The sequence below is a fragment of the Dermacentor silvarum genome, unplaced genomic scaffold (genome assembly GCF_013339745.2).
Source record: "Dermacentor silvarum isolate Dsil-2018 unplaced genomic scaffold, BIME_Dsil_1.4 Seq7046, whole genome shotgun sequence".
NCBI lineage: Eukaryota > Metazoa > Arthropoda > Arachnida > Ixodida > Ixodidae > Dermacentor > Dermacentor silvarum.
The window spans coordinates 1-20,476 of NW_023606654.1; the positions used below are offsets into that span (position 1 = coordinate 1).

Here is a 20,476-nt window from a genome sequence, read left to right on the forward strand (position 1 = left end):
CCGCGTTTATTCACAGTAGGTGGTAGAGGAAGGCGAGCTTTTGCTACATGCGTTTGCGCTCGCTACTAAGTGCGCATTGCTAAAAATTTCAACGCTGTGCTACTGCGGACTGCTGTTCGTTGGTGCAGCCGCTGTCGTGTTTGATTGGGACTGAATGAGGCAGCCGCAGTGGAATGGCGATGGGGGGGGGGGGGGGGGGGAACAAAATAAGATAATAATAATAATAATAAAGAGGTCATTTTGCAGCGCTAAAATCTCAGATGCTGGCCTGTTCCACATCCATTGCATCCTATAGAGTCCGATGGGCGGCGGGGAATCAGCACCGTGCGAATGACGTGTGAAACCAAAGGGTAAATTTACTAGCTAGCTAGGTAGGTGCGTATATCGAGGCACAAAAAAGGGTCGCGCGAAGCAGACTCACTTTCGTTTTATTATTTTCACTAGCACCCGTTGTTTTCTCGTGCGTCGGTGTTCGTGGTCGTGCTGGCCAAGCGCGTGTGATGTGACGAGATAGGAAAATGAGGCCATGGCTCAAGGGGTAGACAAATTAAATTAAATACACAAGGCAGTGGCATACATGCGCATTGTTTTGATGAAACGCGGCAGTTGTTCAATAATGTGTGTCCCCCTTATTGGTCTTTCTGAATGCGGTCACACTCGGCGTTCGTGAAGCTTCCGGGGAGCCAACTCTGACTTGCCCATTCAAATACATGTAGCACGCAAAATAAAAATATTTTACGATGCAACCACTCGGCTAATGTGAACGAAACTTGTCGCATGAGAGAGAGAGAGAGAGCGGAAGGCACTTAAGGGAGCAGATATTTCATGGAGTGCGTGGAATGTAATGCACAAAACTAAAGTAAGCGAACATTACAACAACTCAGTAGCTGAAAGCCATACCGCAATGTCTAAACACACAAAGAGAACAAACAACACATGTAAAGAGGAGAAATGTGATACATAATTTTGCACGCTATGTGAGAAACTGTTGCTTTGTTTGCAAAAGTGATGCACGCACTGTGAGCAGTATAGTTTACTGAGGTGTAGTGAATGAATTGTGTTCGCTTTAGTTGTATTGATATTTGCGGAATTGCCTTTTCCATTTCTATCGCTGAATTACGGAGGTAGAAGATTGAAGGGTTTCCCTCCTGTGCATTTGACTTTTCAACAACGATTGTAATTAAAATTAGCATAAATAAAAGAAACTCCCGCTGATCCGGCCATGCGCAGTAGCTGCCGAGAAGAGCGATTTTTCCGCCAGCCGCAGAGCTGAGCTTTACCGAAATAAGTCGGCAGGAGTGCCATTGCTCCTGCGGTGAACTCGTTCCGGGGAGCGGGAATGAAACCAGAGAAAGCTAGCCCGTGGGAATAACGAAGAAAAAAATGTAGGTGCTGTCTGAAGCACGGTGTGGTTATGACGATTGTTGTGTCATGTGGAAGAAATACAAACAACAATGCGGCGTCAACAGGCATTACCTGAAAAGTAAAAAAAAAAAGCGTGCGGTTATTAGGTGCAGCATAGCGAGGGCTCCGGATTCGTAAGATGGGGGGTTGTCTGAGAGCGGCGGCCGCCGTGTGTGTGAGTGGTTTTGAAAAGAAGAGAAGAGAAAAGTGCAGCGCCGTAACGCTCTCTCGACGCGGGCCGCAAAGCACTCGTTGATAGCACGGGAATGATTGTGTAAGGGCCCTGCGTGGTATTGGCTGTGCGTAGCTTTGGAAGGCCGAATCAGCTGCGCAGTCTGTTAACGCGCGTTACACACCTGCCTAAGTATATGCGAAGTGTGGTGTTCAGATATGTACATGGGAAAGTGCGCTAGCGAGCGTGTACGTGCGAGATAGCTTGCTGGCGACTTCGCGACCAGAAAAGATGAAGTTGGCTTCCCAGAAGGTATCGTGGAGTCGTAGCGATTCACATCAATGCAGCGGACGTTGCTCACACGTTTCACGCGCGTTTTGCGTCGCCCGCAGGTTGTCGCCATGTGCCGGGATCGCGAGGTGGGTGCTGAGGTGACCGCCGCCAGCAGTAATGGTGCGGTCTCACATCAGGTGGTGCCACTTCGCGATGCGTGCCGGTATGGCGGTGATTGTGGTGTTGGCTGAAACGAAAGAGAACGGCGCAGCATGCTGTCATGTTTAAATGCCAATTCAATTGCCTCGACATGCGCTCTGCGTAGCACCGGAACAACGCGGACGCGCGAAAACGGCTGGCTTCCAGCATCCTGGCGAACGCCGGCGTGCGCGCCGCCCCGCGTACGACACGGCTGCGCTGGCGTTGGCCAATCGGCGGCGGGTGAGTTGGAGAGGGGAAGAGCACTGAGGGGAAGCACGACCGCGCTGTGCGCAGGGGCCAGCAGTCTCACTCCGGCAGTCCGACGAGTTTGGACGCTCCCGTCTCCTTCTTCCGCTATGGCCAGGACAAAGCAAACCGCCCGCAAGAGTACCGGCGGGAAGGCTCCGCGTAAGCAGCTTGCCACCAAGGCTGCTCGCAAGAGTGCACCTGCCACCGGCGGTGTCAAGAAGCCGCATCGTTATAGGCCGGGCACCGTGGCCCTGCGTGAAATCCGTCGTTACCAGAAGTCGACCGAGCTGCTGATCCGCAAGCTGCCGTTCCAGCGCCTGGTGAGGGAAATCGCGCAGGACTTCAAGACCGACCTGCGATTCCAGAGCTCGGCTGTGATGGCTCTTCAGGAGGCTAGCGAGGCCTACCTGGTCGGTCTCTTCGAGGACACCAACCTGTGCGCCATCCATGCCAAGCGCGTTACCATCATGCCCAAGGACATCCAGCTGGCCCGCCGCATCCGTGGCGAGCGTGCCTAAGTTCGACCGCTGTCTGCACCGCGCAGCCTTGCGTCAGGCAAGCAACACAAAACGGTCCTTCTCAGGACCACCTACATGTCTGCTTCGGCTACGGGAATACGCGAGACCACGTACTCCGAACCGTACCCCTCTCGGTGTGGTCTGTCTGTGTGTGCTCGGCTGGATGGGATATATACATATGCTGAGGAGGCGAGGTGGTGCTTCGCACGATACGCAAGTGGTGAGTACTGACCGAGCACGAATCAAAATAAAGTGCCTGTGCTAGTTGTTTCGTGCTCGAAAACAAAATTACAACGACAGCAGATGTTGCGTGCAAGCTTTCGTGCAGTTCGCGATGGAAAAACCACTACTAGCAAGAGGAAAAATAGCATTTTTTTTTTTCCCTTCCTTTACGGCGTTCGTATATGCAGAATGAACGTGTTGAGAGACAGCTATCGCGCTGCACTTTAAGCGTATCTTTCACCCTTTGCAACTATAGTATCTCTCTGTAGCTCATCACGAGGCCAATATCGCTGAAAAAAAAAAAAAAAAAAATGAAGAAGCACAGTTTAACGTGTTCGATATATCAATGGGAAAGTCTCCGTTTCAGTAGCGCTTTTTCCAGTTTAGCACACGCCCAATTGACGGCTATTCGTTCGTCTAGCGATGTGTGCATCACTCGCTTGTCCACGTTTATTCGAGCAAAGTCTGTGTATGTGGCGCAATCATAAGGGCCGGCTCGCGTTCGTCTTTCTTTCTTGCTCCTCCCGAGGCAATTGATAGCGCCGGCGAATGCTGGCCAATTAATTACGTGCAGCGAGAGATTCTAGCAGCAATCTCACCGAGCCACGATTGCGGTCGTTTAGAAAGAAAAATTCAAACAGAGGGAAACGGGTGCGGAGAACGGGATTGCAAAGCAACACCCTGCCGTCACACGCATTTTGGGTGGTCCTGACAAGGACCGTTGGGTTGTCGTGCGAGGACGAGCCTGCAACTCCGGCTTGATGGAGGGAGAGCAGCTCGCTTACGCCTTCTTCTCGGTCTTCTTGGGCAGAAGCACGGCTTGGATGTTGGGCAACACGCCGCCCTGCGCGATGGTAACGCCGGAGAGCAGCTTGTTCAGCTCCTCGTCGTTGCGGATGGCCAGCTGCAGGTGGCGGGGGATGATCCTGGTCTTCTTGTTGTCGCGAGCCGCGTTGCCGGCGAGCTCGAGCACTTCGGCAGCCAGGTACTCGAGGACGGCCGCGAGGTAGACGGGAGCGCCCGCTCCGACGCGCTCAGCGTAGTTTCCCTTGCGCAGGAGACGGTGGATACGGCCCACGGGGAACTGGAGACCCGCACGGCTGGAACGGGTCTTGCTCTTGCCCTTTGCCTTGCCTCCTTTGCCACGTCCGGACATGGTGATGCTGCTGCTGATGAGACGAGAGACGACAACTAATGTGCTACTCTCGCGATCTCTCAACGATGTGTGCGTGGTTGTGCAGGTTCCGGCCGCCGCGACCACGCTCAGGGGAGCGCGGGAGAGGGCGAGAAGCCGCGCGGACCAATGGCGCGCGCGGCTTCCGCGGGTCGCGTGAACACCCCTCCCCCAAATAAAAGGCCGGCGTAACGCGGCGACGCGCGTAGTCCGATCTCGCTCGCTCGCCTGATCGCATCGCATCGCTATGCCTCCCCAGCCGAGCGGTAAGGCCGTGAAGAAGGCCGGCAAGGCGCAGAAGAATGTGCGCGCCACCGACAAGAAGAAGAAGAAGCGCCGCAGGAAGGAGAGCTTCTCCATCTACATCTACAAGGTGCTGAAGCAGGTGCACCCCGACACTGGAGTCTCCAGCAAGGCCATGTCCATCATGAACAGCTTCGTGAACGACATCTTCGAGCGCATCGCCGCCGAGTCGTCCCGTCTGGCTCACTACAACAAGCGCTCGACCATCACGAGCCGGGAGATCCAGACTGCCGTGCGTCTGCTGCTGCCGGGCGAGCTGGCCAAGCACGCCGTGTCCGAGGGCACCAAAGCCGTCACCAAGTACACCAGCTCCAAGTAGGCGACCGAGCGCTCGACCGCCCAGCCAACACCCAACGGCTCTTGTCAGAGCCACCCAAAGTGTCTGCATTGGCATTGGGATGTAGCGAGAATCTCGCGACGATTCCGTCCGTTTTCCCTCTTGTTTTGTTTACGTGTTGCGTGCGCTTTCCGACAGCGCGCCTCTTAGTAGTAGAAAAAACATAACAACATGCACTGAGCACAACAACAGGCACACGAGCATGCATAATGCGCGTTCCTACTAGTGCGAACGACGGAATGCGTGTTGTAACGCTGCGTCGGTCGATAGTTTTGCCTTATGCGAGCCGAGCGTAGTGTAGTGTAATTATTACAACGCAGCTTCTTGTCCTCTCTCTCTCTTTTTTTTTTTTTTTTTTCTTTTCCGACGCGGTCTTGCGGCTCGCTCGCCTGTACGTTTGCGAAAAGCAATTGCGTCTACGAGAACGTACTCTTGGCGGCGGTTGACACGCATACGACTGTCCTCGAGGCTGGAGTGCTGAATTAAAAGCCTCCTGCAAGGGCAGTGTCATGTTTAGATGTGAGCGGTGTAGCAGGGACTGGGCAGCGCAAATCGCTTGACAGGTGCAAGAAATGTCCTAGCTAGAGGAACACTGATTAGGAGAAACTTCAAGTAATATTAGCAAAATGCTGCGCGCGCTTTCCGCAAACTGCTATGGCCGTTTAAAGGGTAAAAAAGTTTGTGATTAAGTGCAGCGCGATAACTGTCTCTCCGTGGAGGAGACGCGCTGCGCGCCGGCGGCAATGGCCGGAGAGGAGGAGGAGGTCGGGGCTCTGTATCCTCGCCCTCTTCCGTCCCCCAGAATGCTGGATTGGAACCACGCGGGCGTGTTTGGCTATTTCGGCTGCCGTTATCTGGGAGATTACGCAAGCTATGACGACGAAATTTGACGGTCGTGTTGCCACAAGGGGACGCAGCCTAAGCGCAAAATTTAAAACGCCTAAGGCGAACCGATCACGAGTGCTGGCTGTTTAGCGATTCGTGACCAAGTGAACGATGGTCGCGCGGCTCAGCTTGAAGTCGTGCTCGCGCCGTGCTTTCCAGCAGCTACGAAGGTTATAATGCAAGCGTAGTCGTGGTAAAGATGCATGCAACGAGTAATTAAAACGAGAATGCAAGGAAGCTTTTTTTTTTTTTTTTTTTCTTCCGGGGAGGTGGAACTCGAGCAGCGGGCGCAACCTAGCACCACGAGTTGTTGGATTGTTCGTTTTGTCGTTGCGAATGCAGGGCGAGGCGTTTTTAATTTTTGTTAATTCATCTTTGAAGGAACAAAAGTCACTAACTGCAGCAACAAAAAATAAAATTAGGGCACAATAGGCCTGCGTTGCAGTGTTATGTGCAAGTGCACGATTGTTTTGTTTTGCTGAAGCCATTTATTTCAATTTCACTCCGCGCGTGGTCAATAGAGGGCTCAGTGCGTCCACCAGCGACACACTCGCGAAGAGAAGCGGCGGCGCCGGTGAGCCAATGGGCGCGCGCCGCTTGCTTTCCTCCTCGCCCCCCTTCCTCCGGCGGCGGCGAAGCCGAGTTGGGCCGCGCGCGCCCGGGAACACGGCATTCGCTTTCCTGACTCGCTCCGAAGCAGCAGCAACAGCCGAAATGTCTGGACGTGGCAAGGGCGGCAAGGGGCTCGGCAAGGGTGGCGCCAAGCGTCATCGCAAGGTCTTGCGTGACAACATCCAGGGCATCACCAAGCCTGCCATCCGTCGTCTCGCTCGCCGTGGTGGTGTCAAGCGCATCTCTGGCCTGATCTACGAGGAGACGCGCGGTGTCCTCAAGGTGTTCCTCGAGAACGTGATCCGGGATGCCGTCACCTACACTGAGCACGCCAAGCGCAAGACCGTCACAGCCATGGACGTCGTGTACGCTCTGAAGCGCCAGGGCCGCACCCTCTACGGTTTCGGAGGCTAAGCAGCTGCACACGTGCCCGGCGTCGTTTGCCAGCAGCGCACCGAACTCCTGTGAAGAACCCAACAGCCCTCTTCAGGGCTACCCACTTGATGCTTCGGCAGTGATCCGCAGGATTCGCGATCTCCTGATCCGTTTTCCCTCTTTGCATTCCATTTTCTTGTGATCGGTTATGGAGCGTGCCCAGCAGCCGTGCGCGAGACGCGCGGTGAATTTGGTCAGGTGAGCGAGCGCAACCGCGTTTATTCACAGTAGGTGGTAGCGTAAGGCGAGCTTTTTGCTACATGCGTTTGCGCTCGCTACTAAGTGCCGCATTGCTAAAATTTCAACGCTGTGCTACTGCGACGTGCTGTTCGTTGGTGCAGCACCGCTGTCGTGTTTGATTGGGACTGAATGAGGCAGCCGCAGTGGAATGGCAATGGGGGGGGGGGGGGGGGAACAAAATAAGATAATAATAATAATAAAGAGGTCATTTTGCAGCGCTAAAATCTCAGATGCTGGCCTGTTCCACATTCCATTGCATCCTATAGAGTCCGATGGGCGGCGGGGAATCAGCGCCGTGCGACTGACGTGTGAAACCAAAGGGTAAATTTACTAGCTAGCTAGGTAGGTGCGTATATCGAGGCACAAAAAGGGTCGCGCGAAGCAGACTCACTTTCGTTTTATTATTTTCACTAGCACCCGGTTGTTTTCTCGTGCGTCGGTGTTCGTGGTCGTGCTGGCCAATCGCGCTGTGACGAGTATAGGAAAATGAGGCCATGGCTCAAGGGGTAGACAAATTAAATTACACAAGGCAGTGGCATACATGCGCATTGTTTTGATGAAACGCGGCAGTTGTTCAATAATTGTGTCCCCCTTATTGTGTCTTTCTGAATGCGGTCACACTCGGCGTTCGTGAAGCTTCCGGGGAGCCAACTCTGACTTGCCCATTCAAATACATGTAGCACGCAATAAAAATATTTTACGATGCAACCACTCGGCTCATGTGAACGAAACTTGTCGCATGAGAGAGAGAGAGAGCGGAAGGCACTTAAGGGAGCAGATATTTCATGGAGTGCGTGGAATGTAATGCACAAAACTAAGTAAGCGAACATTACACAACTCAGTAGCTGAAAGCCATACCGCAATCGTCTAAACTACACAAAGAGAACAAACAACACATGTAAAGAGGAGAAATGTGATACATAAATTTGCACGCTATGTGAGAAACTGTTGCTTTGTTTGCAAAAAGTGATGCACGCACGTGAGCAGTATAGTTTACTGAGGTGTACTTGAATTGTGTTCGCTTTAGTTGTATTGATATTTGCGGAATTGCCTTTTCCATTTCTATCGCTGAATTACGGAGGTAGAAGATTGAAGGGTTTCCCTCCTGTGCATTTGACTTTTCAACAACGATTGTAATTAAAATTAGGGCATAAATAAAGAAACTCCCGCTGATCCGGCCACTGCGCAGTAGCTGCCGAGAAGAGCGATTTTTCCGCCAGCCGCAGAGCTGAGCTTTACCGAAATAAGTCGGCAGGAGTGCCATTGCTCCTGCGGTGAACTCGTTCCGGGGAGCGGGAATGAACCAGAGAAAGCTAGCCCGTGGGAATAACGAAGAAACAATGTAGGTGCTGTCTGAAGCACGGTGTGGTTATGACGATTGTTGGTGTCATGTGGAAGAAAAACAAACAACAATGCGGCGTCAACAGGCATTACCTGAAAGTAAAAAAAAAAAAAAAGCGTGCGGTTATTAGGTGCAGCATAGCGAGGGCTTCCGGATTCGTAAGATTGGGGGGTTGTCTGAGAGCGGCGGCCGCCGTGTGTGTGAGTGGTTTTGAAAAGGAAGAGAAGAGAAAAGTGCAGCGCCGTAACTGCCTCTCGACGCGGGCCGCAAAGCACTCGTTGATAGCACGGTGAATGATTGTGTAAAGGCCCTGCGTGGTATTGGCTGTGCGTAGCTTTTGAAGGCCGAATCAGCTGTCGCAGTCTGTTAACGCGCGTTACACACCTGCCTAAGTATATGCGAAGTGTGGTGTTCAGATATATGTACATGGGAAAGTGCGCTAGCGAGCGTGTACGTGCGAGATAGCTTGCTGGCGACTTCGCGACCAGAAAAGATGAAGTTGGCTTCCCAGAAGGTATCGTGGAGTCGTAGCGATTCACATCAATGCAGCGGACGTTGCTCACACGTTTCACGCGCGTTTTGCGTCGCCCGCAGTTGTCGCCATGTGCCGGGATCGCGAGGTGGGTGCTGAGGTGACCGCCGCCAGCAGTAATGGTGCGGTCTCACATCAGGTGGTGCCACTTCGCGATGCGTGCCGGTATGGCGGTGATTGTGGTGTTGGCTGAAACGAAAGAGAACGGCGCAGCATGCTGTCATGTTTAAATGCAATTCAATTGCCTCGACATGCGCTCTGCCTAGCCGCGAACAACGCGGACGCGCGAAAACGGCTGGCTTCCAGCATCCTGGCGAACGCCGGCGTGCGCGCCGCCCCGCGTACGGACACGGCTGCGCTGGCGTTGGCCAATCGGCGGCGGGTGAGTTGGAGAGGGGAAGAGCACTGAGGGGAAGCACGACCGCGCTGTGCGCAGGGGCCAGCAGTCTCACTCCGGCAGTCGACGAGTTTGGACGCTCCCGTCTCCTTCTTCCGCTATGGCCAGGACAAAGCAAACCGCCCGCAAGAGTACCGGCGGGAAGGCTCCGCGTAAGCAGCTTGCCACCAAGGCTGCTCGCAAGAGTGCACCTGCCACCGGCGGTGTCAAGAAGCCGCATCGTTATAGGCCGGGCACCGTGGCCCTGCGTGAAATCCGTCGTTACCAGAAGTCGACCGAGCTGCTGATCCGCAAGCTGCCGTTCCAGCGCCTGGTGAGGGAAATCGCGCAGGACTTCAAGACCGACCTGCGATTCCAGAGCTCGGCTGTGATGGCTCTTCAGGAGGCTAGCGAGGCCTACCTGGTCGGTCTCTTCGAGGACACCAACCTGTGCGCCATCCATGCCAAGCGCGTTACCATCATGCCCAAGGACATCCAGCTGGCCCGCCGCATCCGTGGCGAGCGTGCCTAAGTTCGACCGCTGTCTGCACCGCGCAGCCTTGCGTCAGGCAAGCAACACAAAACGGTCCTTCTCAGGACCACCTACATGTCTGCTTCGGCTACGGGAATACGCGAGACCACGTACTCCGAACCTCCAAATTCGCAAGAGGAGCGCGTGATGTAACAACTGCCACGGCCGTTCGATCAAAACGCACAGGTGCGGCCTGCCGCGTCGTGCTGGTGTCAGTGGGCGAGACGTTGAAGGGGACTTTACAGTTGGGTCGCGTTTCGCGACGATGGCGCTAGTTGCCAGGGAGGTTTTGAGTTATCCTACATGCGTAATGGAGAAATGGTGCAACACAAGGTTCCTGGACTGATGTACGCAGACGACATTGTGCTACTAGCGGACAATAAGAAACATTTACAGATACTTGCGAATATATGTGGGAATGCAGTGACAAATTTAGGCCTTAAGTTTAGCACAGAGAAATCAGGAATTATGATCTTTAATGAAGAGACGAGTAACTTCGTGGTAGACATAAACGAGGGAAAGAATTACTCAAGCAACCATCAAGATATTCTGAAAATAAAGGGGAAGCGGAATGCAGCATTAATGAAACACAGAGCACTATGGGGCCACAATAAGTATGAGGTGGTGCATGGAATCTGGAAAGGAGTAATGGTGCCAGCGCTAACCTTTGGAAATGCCATTCTATGCTTAAAATCGGATATCTTGTCGGGTTTGGAAGTTAAGCAAAGATCAGTAGGCGGTTGGCTTTCGGAGCCCACGGTAATACCACAAATGAGGCAGTGCAGGGTAAAATAGGTTGGGCCCCTTTTGAAGTCAGAGAAGCACAGAGCAAAATTGGTTTTGAAGAAAGGCTCAGGAACATGGATGAAAATAAATGGGCGGCTAAAGTGCATAAGCATCTCCAGATGAAAAGCGGGGACATAGAATGGGAAAACAGGTCAAGGATGGCAACCAAGTACAGGATAATCGAAACTGTAAATAGACAACCATAAGAAAGAAAGTGAGAGAAATTGAGACCGTGAATGGGATGCAAAGAATGGAAACAAAAAGGGGCAATGGAGATTTACAAGAATGAGAAGAAAGTAATTAGAAGGGAAAATCTGTACGATAACACAAAGGGCAGTGCCTTGCTATTTGAGGCTCGAGCCGGTTGCATAAGGACCAAAGATACCGAAGAAAATATTCGGAACTAGATGAGGCATGTGTATGCTTCAGTAAAGATGCAGAGACCACTCAGCACATCCTAATGGAATGCGATGGGATCCACCCAGCGAGAACCGTAGGTAAAGCGTAACTCCCAGAAGCGCTTGGGTTTAAAGTGGATGGAAACATCAACAGATCAGGCGTAGAGATAAGCAAGGGATGATCAGAGTACTGGTGGAAAAAGAAAGCAGAGAAAAGATGGATACGGCGTCATCTATTTAGAAAAATAAAAAATTATAAAACTTTTTTATAAAAAATTTAAAGAAAATTGAGACGTATACCTCATTAAATCAAGCAGGCTAAGTGACTCTTTGTCGCTGCCCTGTTTAAAGGGGATGCCAAAATCATCATCACGCCGTACATGGTACTGGGGGGAACGAGCGAGCATTAAAATGTGTGGGCAGCTCAGTGGTTGTTTGCTTCATTCGGGTGCATCGTTACCAGTCGAATGTCATGCAACACAGTTTAGACCTGCGTTACCTTTTATGTGTGCGGCACAATGCCGCGAAAGTCTTGCGTTCCGCTGTCTGCGACGAATGCTTCGAAGGGCTCCCATATCTTCCACGACGAGTTGCCTAGCAAACACGTCCCAGGAAGGAGCTGGTAGGAAAGGAGCAATATGGCAGTTAAAGGAGCACTGCAGACACGTTGACGGAAGGACGATGGAGCTGAGTGCGTACAATTTTTTGAAAAGAACAAGGACATTGCCTATTTTATGAGGAAATAAGACTGCCGAGTTCAGTAGGAACCAAGTCCGGAGTTGCTCCATAAAGAAGCATAGTGAGATCATTATAAGCGAGTGTGTCATCTGAAAGGATAGCATGATCCTGAAAGGAAGTTTGCTTGCCGCTCAATGCTGCAGAAATATGTTCGCCAATCCTCTGGTCGAATTCGCGTCACGTCGGTGATAAAATAACCGCTGTGTACACAATCTAAGTAACATCTTCGAGAGTACAGCAGAACAACATAGCGGACGCGGACAATCTCAAGTAGCCCTAGCAGTGAGTTTAGTTACAAACAAACAGTTGCTATATGTTGGTGATAACGCTCACATGTAGGAGGTTTAACGAAATATCTGGAGTGGCAGACCCTGCAGTTTCTTACCAGCACAGGTGAAGCCACAGTTCGTCTTCTACTTTGAAAGAGGGACGTGACAGCCGAAATCTGCTAGCAGCCCATGTCCTTTTGGTCAGTTATTGCAAATGCTAGGGAAATTTGAAATTAAAACCTCGAGCCTTTTGCTTAAAGTTAGTATGTTTGGTTCTGTATACCATGATCTGGCATAACATTTTAAAATAACTCACAGCTTTGTTCTGAAACCAGTGACAGAAAGGAAGACGTGCACAATTTATCCACGGATAAATTGTGCACCTAAAAACAGCACGGAGTGGGAAGAAAGTGCTTCGTACATTCCCCGCTAATGCCCACAGTTATTTCTTGCTGAAGATGGCGGCGGTCCGGCTTTACTTTTTGTGAAATACCGCCGAGAGCAAGCGAGCTGTCACGCCGCAATCCGCTAGGGAGCCACATGTAACGCCGCTGTAGGGCCTTTTAACGCCTTTCTAAGGGCACGTGCCGCCGCGAACTAATTGGCGGGTAAAGAATATGGGGCACAGAATGGCGAAATGCCAGCTGTGTAATGAAATTATTTTAAGAAACCTCAGCAGCCGGAGACAAATGGCGCGTCTGGGTGAGGTACAGAGCATTTCTACGTTTCAGTTGAACACATTTAGTAGAGCACATTTCGTTAAGCAAGGTTCATGTTACATGCTCAATGCATGTCCACATTCTTGGCCCACCGTGGTGACTCAGACAGCGTTGCGCTCCTGAGCACGAGATTGCGGGATTCGCGGCGGCGGCATTTCGAAGGAGGCGAAATACAAAAACGCCCGTGTGCTTGCATTGTAGCTGCACGTTAAAGAACCCCAGGTGGTCAAAATTAATCCGGAGCGTTCCACTACAGCGTGCCTCATCATCAGAACTGGTTTTGGCACGTAAAACCCCACAAAGAGGAAGAAGACCTGTAGCGAAATAACAACATATCGGTTTCTCCGAGCTTATAGGAAAATGACGGTACCCAACACCGCCACGTGCTTGGCGGCTGTGCCTGATAATACCGGGTGTTCAAATGGTACCACGAGCACGTCATCGTGCCTTATAACTTCTTACTTCTATGTGTCGCAGGAGATGCAATAGAAAAGTAAGTTTACTGTGTTGAAAATAAGAGGAAAATGTAACTAGTATGCAGGTGCGCATTACCACAAAACTGTAGTATGCAGGTGCGCATTACCACAAAACTATAGTATGCAGGTGCGCATTACCACAAAACTAAATTGAAGCAATGTAATAGATCGCGTATGAGAGAGTAACTAGAAAAGGCACAAAGACTAGTTGGTCGACCAAAATGGCTTAAGGTAGCGGTGGAAATCTTAGAGTTGTCAATACGATAAAAAGGCGTTGTATCGTATGCTCCCTAGCAATCCGCCGTGCCTTGCTTACCATGCAGGAAGGAGAAAATGCCAAATAAACAAAAAATATGCAAATAAGAAAGTTATTGGCACGAATGTTAGTGAATAGTGCGTTTCCCATGCTGTAGGTAATAGTACACAGTTTGAATGGGCAAGTATTATTTTATGCAGTTTTAATGGTGGGGAGGAAGAAAGAAGGTAAGAAGTGTTGGTGCATGCGAGAGAAGTGTGAAGCCCCCATGCAGTTAATGAAGGAAGGGAGGAGGGGGAAGTGAAGAAGTAGAGTACATGCACATGCATGGGCTATTGGAACCCCGCCGCTCACTACTCCTACAGCCGTGCGCGCACACACACATGTAGAGTTGGAACTCCAAGACGCCGCGCACACTAGTTACACCAGTGCACACATGCGCCAAAAGCCCAACACCTAGAGGCGTGCACGCAGACTGCTAGAGCCGCGCTCGTGCGGGGCTAATAGCCCAACGCCCCCACAGTTACTGCCATATGTGCCTAGCCAGACACGGCCTCCGTAACGTACCCGTGGCAGCCCGTAAGGCCAGCGCACGCGTGGGAGTAGAACAGATACCCGATCCTCTTCCTGCTACAGCTTCTGGTCTCTACAAATAGAACCATAAGAAGTGCACAACCGCGTTTTGCAGTTTTAGGAGTTATTCTTCCGAAGATCTTATAGATTTTGGAGTGATTTAAGTAACCTAGGTTTAGCTGGCTTCCCTGCATAAAATTGTTTATTTAAATGTTCACTGTTGGTGCGAGTGGTTCAGATATTAGCAAAATTTACGTATGACATTGCGTCGTTTCAGTTATTTCGTTTACATTTGCTTTCTGTATTGTATACATTCACACACTTCCTTTGAATTGTCCTGCTTAACATCGCCATCTGTTGTCGCAGGCCAGAAACATCCCAGAAAGCTTATTAGCGGCCCCTATCGCAAGCGGTACGAAACACAGGGACCAGCGCCCTGGGCAGTTTTTATTGTACTGAACGAGATGGCGGTGGCATTGCTTAGAGCGCGCGCTCGTGGAAAATGGGGTGCGTGAGCTTCGAACGATGCTTGCGGAAATAACGAATATGCCCGATGCAAAGTTGCGTGTTTCACTTACTTTATTGAATGTAACGCAGTTACGTGGGCCATGAAAAACTCGCCATCACTATTTGCTACCGGCTGCACTACAACGATACAGTCTGTACCGATTGTTTTGTGAACAAGTAAAACGCAACGCAGTTCACGGCTGATGCAGTCGGGCTGCGTGTGCTACAAGGGTGGGTGTGTCGTATTAGCTTCGATGAATGCGTTTTCGCGCTCTTGCCAGCTCATTGTTTATATGCCCTTAGGATTGCAGTAAACCTTTCCTGTTGTTGTAAGAATGCTACCGGCAAAGGTATTCCGGCGTATGTGCATGTGTGTGCGAACTACGCCTGGCGGAGGCGCAAAGCCGAATGCGTTGGGGAAACGGCATCGCCCGAATTTGACGTCCACGGCTATGCATTTCGGACGACTGCCGTTTGAACGATTCAGCAAGGAAATTCTCCGTTCGATTTCCAGTGAACGCGTCACATTTCACAGGTTACCGCGCAGTCATCGGGACGCTTTTGTCGTCACGATTGACACCACTCGGCGGACAAGACGGGGTGTGGCGATCATGACACTTGAAAAAGCCGGTTGCCGCGACGACTGCGCAAATCTTTTGCCTGTCCATGCGAGCTTTCACAATTGCGAACCACGTCGTTTTCGATGCGAGGTGCGGGTAGAGGCATTTGTTTAATGTGACCATGTACGTAGGAATTAATCGCGCCTTACTTGCATGATGAATGCACAATTTCGTGCAGTTCGATTGCATATATAGAAGTAGTCGTATCATCATTAAAAAATAAAATGCCTATAATGACACCAAGGATGATGACGATGTTTATTTCTTCAGCGTTTTACTCAAGTAAGAGTAAATGAATAAGTACAAGAGGGTGATAGAGTGTTTTGTTAATTAGGAAAATTAACAATGTGAACAGATCACTAAAGGTATACGTTGGACTGGTGGGGCGGGGACGCGTTTGGGGGGGGGGGAGTTTAACTCGGCTTCAGGGGGGAATTACAACCCGCCCCCCCTTTCGTCAGTGCGCCACTGAGCAGCGAGCACAGTTAGCGATCGTCGAAATCTGATCGTTGGGGCAATTGCCACCATAGTACAGCTTCGCTGGTCTTCCCCAGTAGAAGGGCTGACAGTTGTTTTTGACCGTGCTTGGGCAAACATGTTTTCAGAATGAAGCAGTTGTATTCTTGCGTTCATTTTCGATGGCTTGCTGTACCTCATCCATGTCGTCAATGGCGGCACTCATGTCGATGTTCCTGATCAGGAACAGCTTCTTTGACAGAGGCCGAGTCACCGCTAATATATGCTCCGCCACATGCAGGCTCACAAGGACAAAAGTGACAACGCTACACTATTTGTCTCGACTCCCGCCACTGCCGTTTAATTTTGTCTCCTCTTGGCGCCGCCATGACCGGTTCAAATAGTTTCACAAAAGAAAGAACTGCATAATAGGCCTATTTGCCGGGGGAGCACTTGCCCTCCCGCCCCTGGCAAAAGTAGGGGGGCGAAGTATGCCATTTGTCTACCCCCCCACTTTCGGAAGCGGACACTTTTCCACTGCCGGCTGTAAAGTCCACAGGTGAAGCTAAATTTTCTTTCTTAATCGAGTAAGTAATAAGCCACGCAAGTAATCGTTTACTTTACTACGTATCCCCTGGTTAGGCAGCGAGGATTGCGTTTTGTGCCTCCTCGGGGCGCACGCTTTCCACCGGCTAACAAATGTTAAACATTATCGCTCGGCGCAGGTCGCGCCTGCATCGGAAGCTTCTCGAACGTTATCGATGCTTCTATCCGTCGTGTGTGGTCACCAACGCTCATGTAATCTGATTGTATGAGCGACGCGAATTGTCCTAGAACTTTCTAGAAGACACGCGGGCACCAGGGATTAATCTGGAGCATTCGATGACTCACGCAGGGACGGATCCAGGTTTTTTCTGAAGGGGGGGTGGGGTCAGCTTCTGTCAATGATGATGATGAAAGTAGCCTTTCTTATTTACCGAAATTCACTGTTTCTGCTCACGATAAACCCGCGTTTTATACGGCTAGAGCAACACCTGTAGCCCACCGTGGTGACTCAGACAGCGTTGCGCTCCTGAGCACGAGATCGCGGGATTCGCGGCGGCGGCATTTCGAAGGAGGCGAAATACAAAAACGCCCGTGTGCTTGCATTGTAGTGCACGTTAAAGAACCCCAGGTGGTCAAAATTAATCCGGAGCGTTCCACTACGGCGTGCCTCATCATCAGAACTGGTTTTGGCACGTAAAACCCCACAAAGAGGAAGAAGACCTGTAGCGAAATAACAACATATCGGTTTCTCCGAGCTTATAGGAAACATATCGGTTTCTCCGAGCTTATAGGAAAATGACGGTACCCAATACCGCCATGTGCTTGGCGGCTGTGCCTGATAATACCGGGTGTTCAAAACTAAGCTTTATGCTTTTCTTAAAATTAGGCACTGGGAGGCACACGAAGACCACCTGTGCAAATAAGTTATGTGGCCAGGGGGGCACAAAGTGAGATGATAATTATCGCTGTGAGCAGCCCAATTAACTAAAATTGAACAATTATTTTTGTCGACTGCAATAAGTGGGTATGTTTGTATTGAAAACTTAGAGGCAGTCGTGTTTATTACTGCAGTCAATAAAAAGTTAATTATTCAATTTTAGTCAATTCGGCTGCTGACAGCGATAATTATGATCTCACTTTGTGCCCACCCTGGCCACATGACTTATTTGCGCAGATGGTCTTCAAGTGCCTCCCAGTGCCTAATTTTAAGAAAACCATAAAGCTTAATTTTGAACACCTGGTATATCTAGCCTGTATTGTTTCTTAAAATAAAATTTGGGATGATCTGTTGCAGGTTCGTTATAAATGCGTAAGCACGGGTCCGTCTTTGGAGTTCTGTTGGGACGCCTTGTTTTCTCTTTAAGGAGATTCTATGTATTCGGCTGAGACACCTTCGTTTGCTTTGGAGCTCCAATGCGGCAACGACTACGCTGGTTGTTTACGATACGCGAATCACCGGGTATGAAGACTCACGACGCCACCTACAAGAAGAACGATGCGGCGTAGTAGCCGAGAGCGCGAGTCAGCGTCTTTCATCTTTTGTTTCCCACACGACGCCATCCTTTTACACAAGGCGCGCATCTGCTCCGTTTCTCTAACCACAAGACGCCATCCTAGGCCCGCGCGCTGGAGTTGGCCGTCACGCTCCCCCACCTCGCACCCGCTGCTAGAGGCTTCGCCACGCTCCGCAAAAACGCCCACTTAGATAAACGGATCCGGCGGCTTTGAGCCTCCTATGCTTAATGTACGACAATAACACTGCGAAGTTACAATGAAAACTTGTAGCGTACTGCGCTCGTACTGGATATTGTCAACGTGTAACTGTGATCACAATGAGTGCTACAGCAAAAAAAAGTTGCCCATGCGTAGTTCTTAGTTTAGCTGTTAGTTGCTATTATTTATACAGGGTTTGTGCGAAAAGTAATGTCAGTGAGTGAGTCGATTAAAAAGAAATTATTGATCAGATCGGTACAACACAATAAAATGTTTCAAAATAGGCTCCTCCTGCGTCGTCACTTTGCTTCTAGCGAGATTTCCAACCATCGAAGGCCTCCTTAGGAATGTCCTTTATCGCCTTGGTGCAAGCCTCTTCGACTTTGCCAACTGTCGCGAAATGTTGTCCTTTCATGGGAATTTTCAAGCGCAGAAAGAAGAAGAAGCCTGGGAGAGCCACGTCAGGACTGTAGGGCGGCTGGGGAACCGTTAGGATCTTTTAATCGGCCAGGAAGCGGGTCACGAGGAAGGCGGTGCAGGCTGCCTGGTGCGTTGTCATGGTGAAGTTTCCAATCGCCCCCGATATCAGGCGGGGTACGATGAATCCTTCGTTAGAGTCGCTTGAGCACTTTCACGTAGAATTTGGCGTTCACGGCTGTGCCATGAGGTACAAACTCATGGTGGACAAGGCCACTGATGTCAAAGAACACAATCAACATGGTCTTGACCTTTGACTTGCTAATTCTGGCCTTCTTGGGGCGAGGGGACGCCGAGCTGTTCGACTTGGCACTTAGCCTTTTTGTTTAGGGGTCGTATTCAAACACTGAAGTGTTGTCACCTGTGATGACATCGTGCAAAACGTGGGGGTCACTTTCGTACAAGTTCCAAACCACCTGGCACGTTTCAACTCGGTTCGATTGTTGGTCGTCCATTAACATTTTGCGCAAGATCTTCGCGCACACTTTTCGCATCTGAAAATTATTCGTCAAAATCTTGTGAACGGTACTTTTTAGAATGTTTACTGTCTGTGCCACTAAACAGACACTCAAATGATGGTCTGAGTACAAAATATCTCTCGCGCGCGTCACATTTTCGTTGGTGATGGTCGTTGATGGCGGTACAGCGCGGGCTTCATCGCTGACCTCTTCACAACTTTCCAAAAAGACCTTGTGCCCCCGGTAAACTTGCGTTGTGACAAACAATTATCACCAAAAACTGTCTTTATAATAGGAAGTTCCTCTGCAGACTTGCCGAGTTTGACGCAAAACTCGATGGTGGTCCTTTTTCCAACGAGCGCTGCATTACGGCTTGCACGGCAAATGAAAATGAGTTGACGAAAAAATACCAGGCCTGCGCGGCACACGCAGCACACGCAGCACAGTCACAGCGTAAGCTAGAGGAGGGTTTCGACAGTACTACCTAGTAATTTGAGTGAATGCGTCAGGAACGCGCTTGGGACGCCGTCGCGCGTGCAAGCCGACGCGTTCCAACACCGATGGTATAGTGCCTAGAATATACTTACGTATATTCTAGGCACTATACGATGGCTAGCGCCGTTCGGCCCAGCCAGGCGGCGGACAATTCAACTACGGCTGTCACATTCGCTCCACGGCAACGCGCCCGACGCGGCCAGCTTGGGACTGCGTCGCGCGTGCAAGCCGACGCGTTCCATCGCCGGCGGCATCATCGCGACCCGAAACGGCTATTGGAATGAGCCCATAACAGCTTGCGCTGTAAATCTGTCGTTACTCTCCAGATGGTTGCAGACGACTGAGCGACCGCGCGTGCGTAAGATAACTTCCCCCTACACCAATCCCACTGGTCAGCGCGCTGCGACGTATAGTCGCTTCACAATATAAGCACTGACATTACTTTTCGGACAAACCCTGTATATGAACACTTCAGCAAGTGATCTCTTCATCAAGCAGGTTGGTCGCGGTACCGATGACAGCCAATGAGGCAACCGATGACACCCCAAGGGGCAACTAAGTTGATCAGGCGCGAAGGCAGTCGCGCGGACATCGGCGTGCTTGGCAAAAGGGACGTCCCCTCGTTCATTCGACGCCACCGACGGGACGAGTAATACCCCTGTGAGACGGGCATCCGCAAACTCCTTTTAACTCCGTCGTCTTTATCTTGAGGGAGATGCATGCGATGTCAGACGGTCGCCCTTCCACTAAGGGAGTTTAACGGACCTTTTGGTCAAGGGAGATCGGCGATCTCCCTCAGCGGCTCAAAGGAGTACTCTCGGGCCCATGCTTGTTATTGTAAAGCTGAGAATTTAATTATGGTTTGCATTAAAAATAATGTCGAGTGTTTTGAAAAAACAGTTCTGTTGAAATAAATAAACGTTCAAGTACAATTCAGCAACATTATGCTTGCTGCTGGACTATACTCTCGACCACTCTCGACCGTAGGCCTAATGCTAGGCGCGTCTATTCAACAGTTTTGTAGCTCTACACGAGACATGGAGCACCCGGCACCGGAACTTTCAGCGAGGCCGCCTGCGCCACCGAGGGCAACGTGGACTGAAGGTGAAACTTGGAAGGTTGATTCGCCTCTGGGAAGTAACCTGACTGCTAGAGGAGGGCAGATACGACGCATTGCAGCGC

At 50.7% G+C, this 20,476-nt stretch overlaps 4 protein-coding genes across 4 annotated transcripts; 3 read left to right on the forward strand and 1 right to left on the reverse strand.

Annotated features, from left to right (window-relative positions):
* The first annotated feature begins 2,406 nt into the window (after positions 1–2,406).
* On the forward strand, positions 2,407–6,778 carry LOC119435441 (histone H3-like). The gene is made up of 2 exons (XM_037702298.2): positions 2,407–2,737; positions 6,439–6,778. The coding sequence occupies exons 1-2, from the start codon at positions 2,407–2,409 to the stop codon at positions 6,762–6,764; spliced, it is 657 nt and encodes a 218-aa protein (XP_037558226.1). The 3' UTR covers positions 6,765–6,778.
* LOC119435438 (histone H2A-like) lies at positions 3,821–4,195 on the reverse strand. The gene has a single exon (XM_037702294.2). It carries the CDS (start codon positions 4,193–4,195, stop codon positions 3,821–3,823), a length of 375 nt encoding a protein of 124 aa, XP_037558222.2.
* LOC119435440 (histone H2B) lies at positions 4,458–4,835 on the forward strand. The gene has a single exon (XM_037702297.2). It carries the CDS (start codon positions 4,461–4,463, stop codon positions 4,833–4,835), a length of 375 nt encoding a protein of 124 aa, XP_037558225.1. The 5' UTR covers positions 4,458–4,460.
* Positions 6,779–9,396: 2,618 nt separating the features above from the next.
* On the forward strand, positions 9,397–9,807 carry LOC119435439 (histone H3). The gene has a single exon (XM_037702295.2). The coding sequence runs from the start codon at positions 9,397–9,399 to the stop codon at positions 9,805–9,807; it is 411 nt and encodes a 136-aa protein (XP_037558223.1).
* Positions 9,808–20,476: the final 10,669 nt, after the last annotated feature.

Coding starts and splice junctions, on each gene's coding strand:
- LOC119435441 (XM_037702298.2), top strand. CDS start 2,407: ATGGCCAGGACAAAGCAAACCGCCCGCAAGAGTACCGGCGGGAAGGCT. Junction 2,738..6,438: donor CTTCGAGGACACCAACCTGT/GCGCCATCCATG, acceptor GCTCCGAAGCAG/CAGCAACAGCCGAAATGTCT.
- LOC119435438 (XM_037702294.2), bottom strand. CDS start 4,195: ATGTCCGGACGTGGCAAAGGAGGCAAGGCAAAGGGCAAGAGCAAGACC.
- LOC119435439 (XM_037702295.2), top strand. CDS start 9,397: ATGGCCAGGACAAAGCAAACCGCCCGCAAGAGTACCGGCGGGAAGGCT.
- LOC119435440 (XM_037702297.2), top strand. CDS start 4,461: ATGCCTCCCCAGCCGAGCGGTAAGGCCGTGAAGAAGGCCGGCAAGGCG.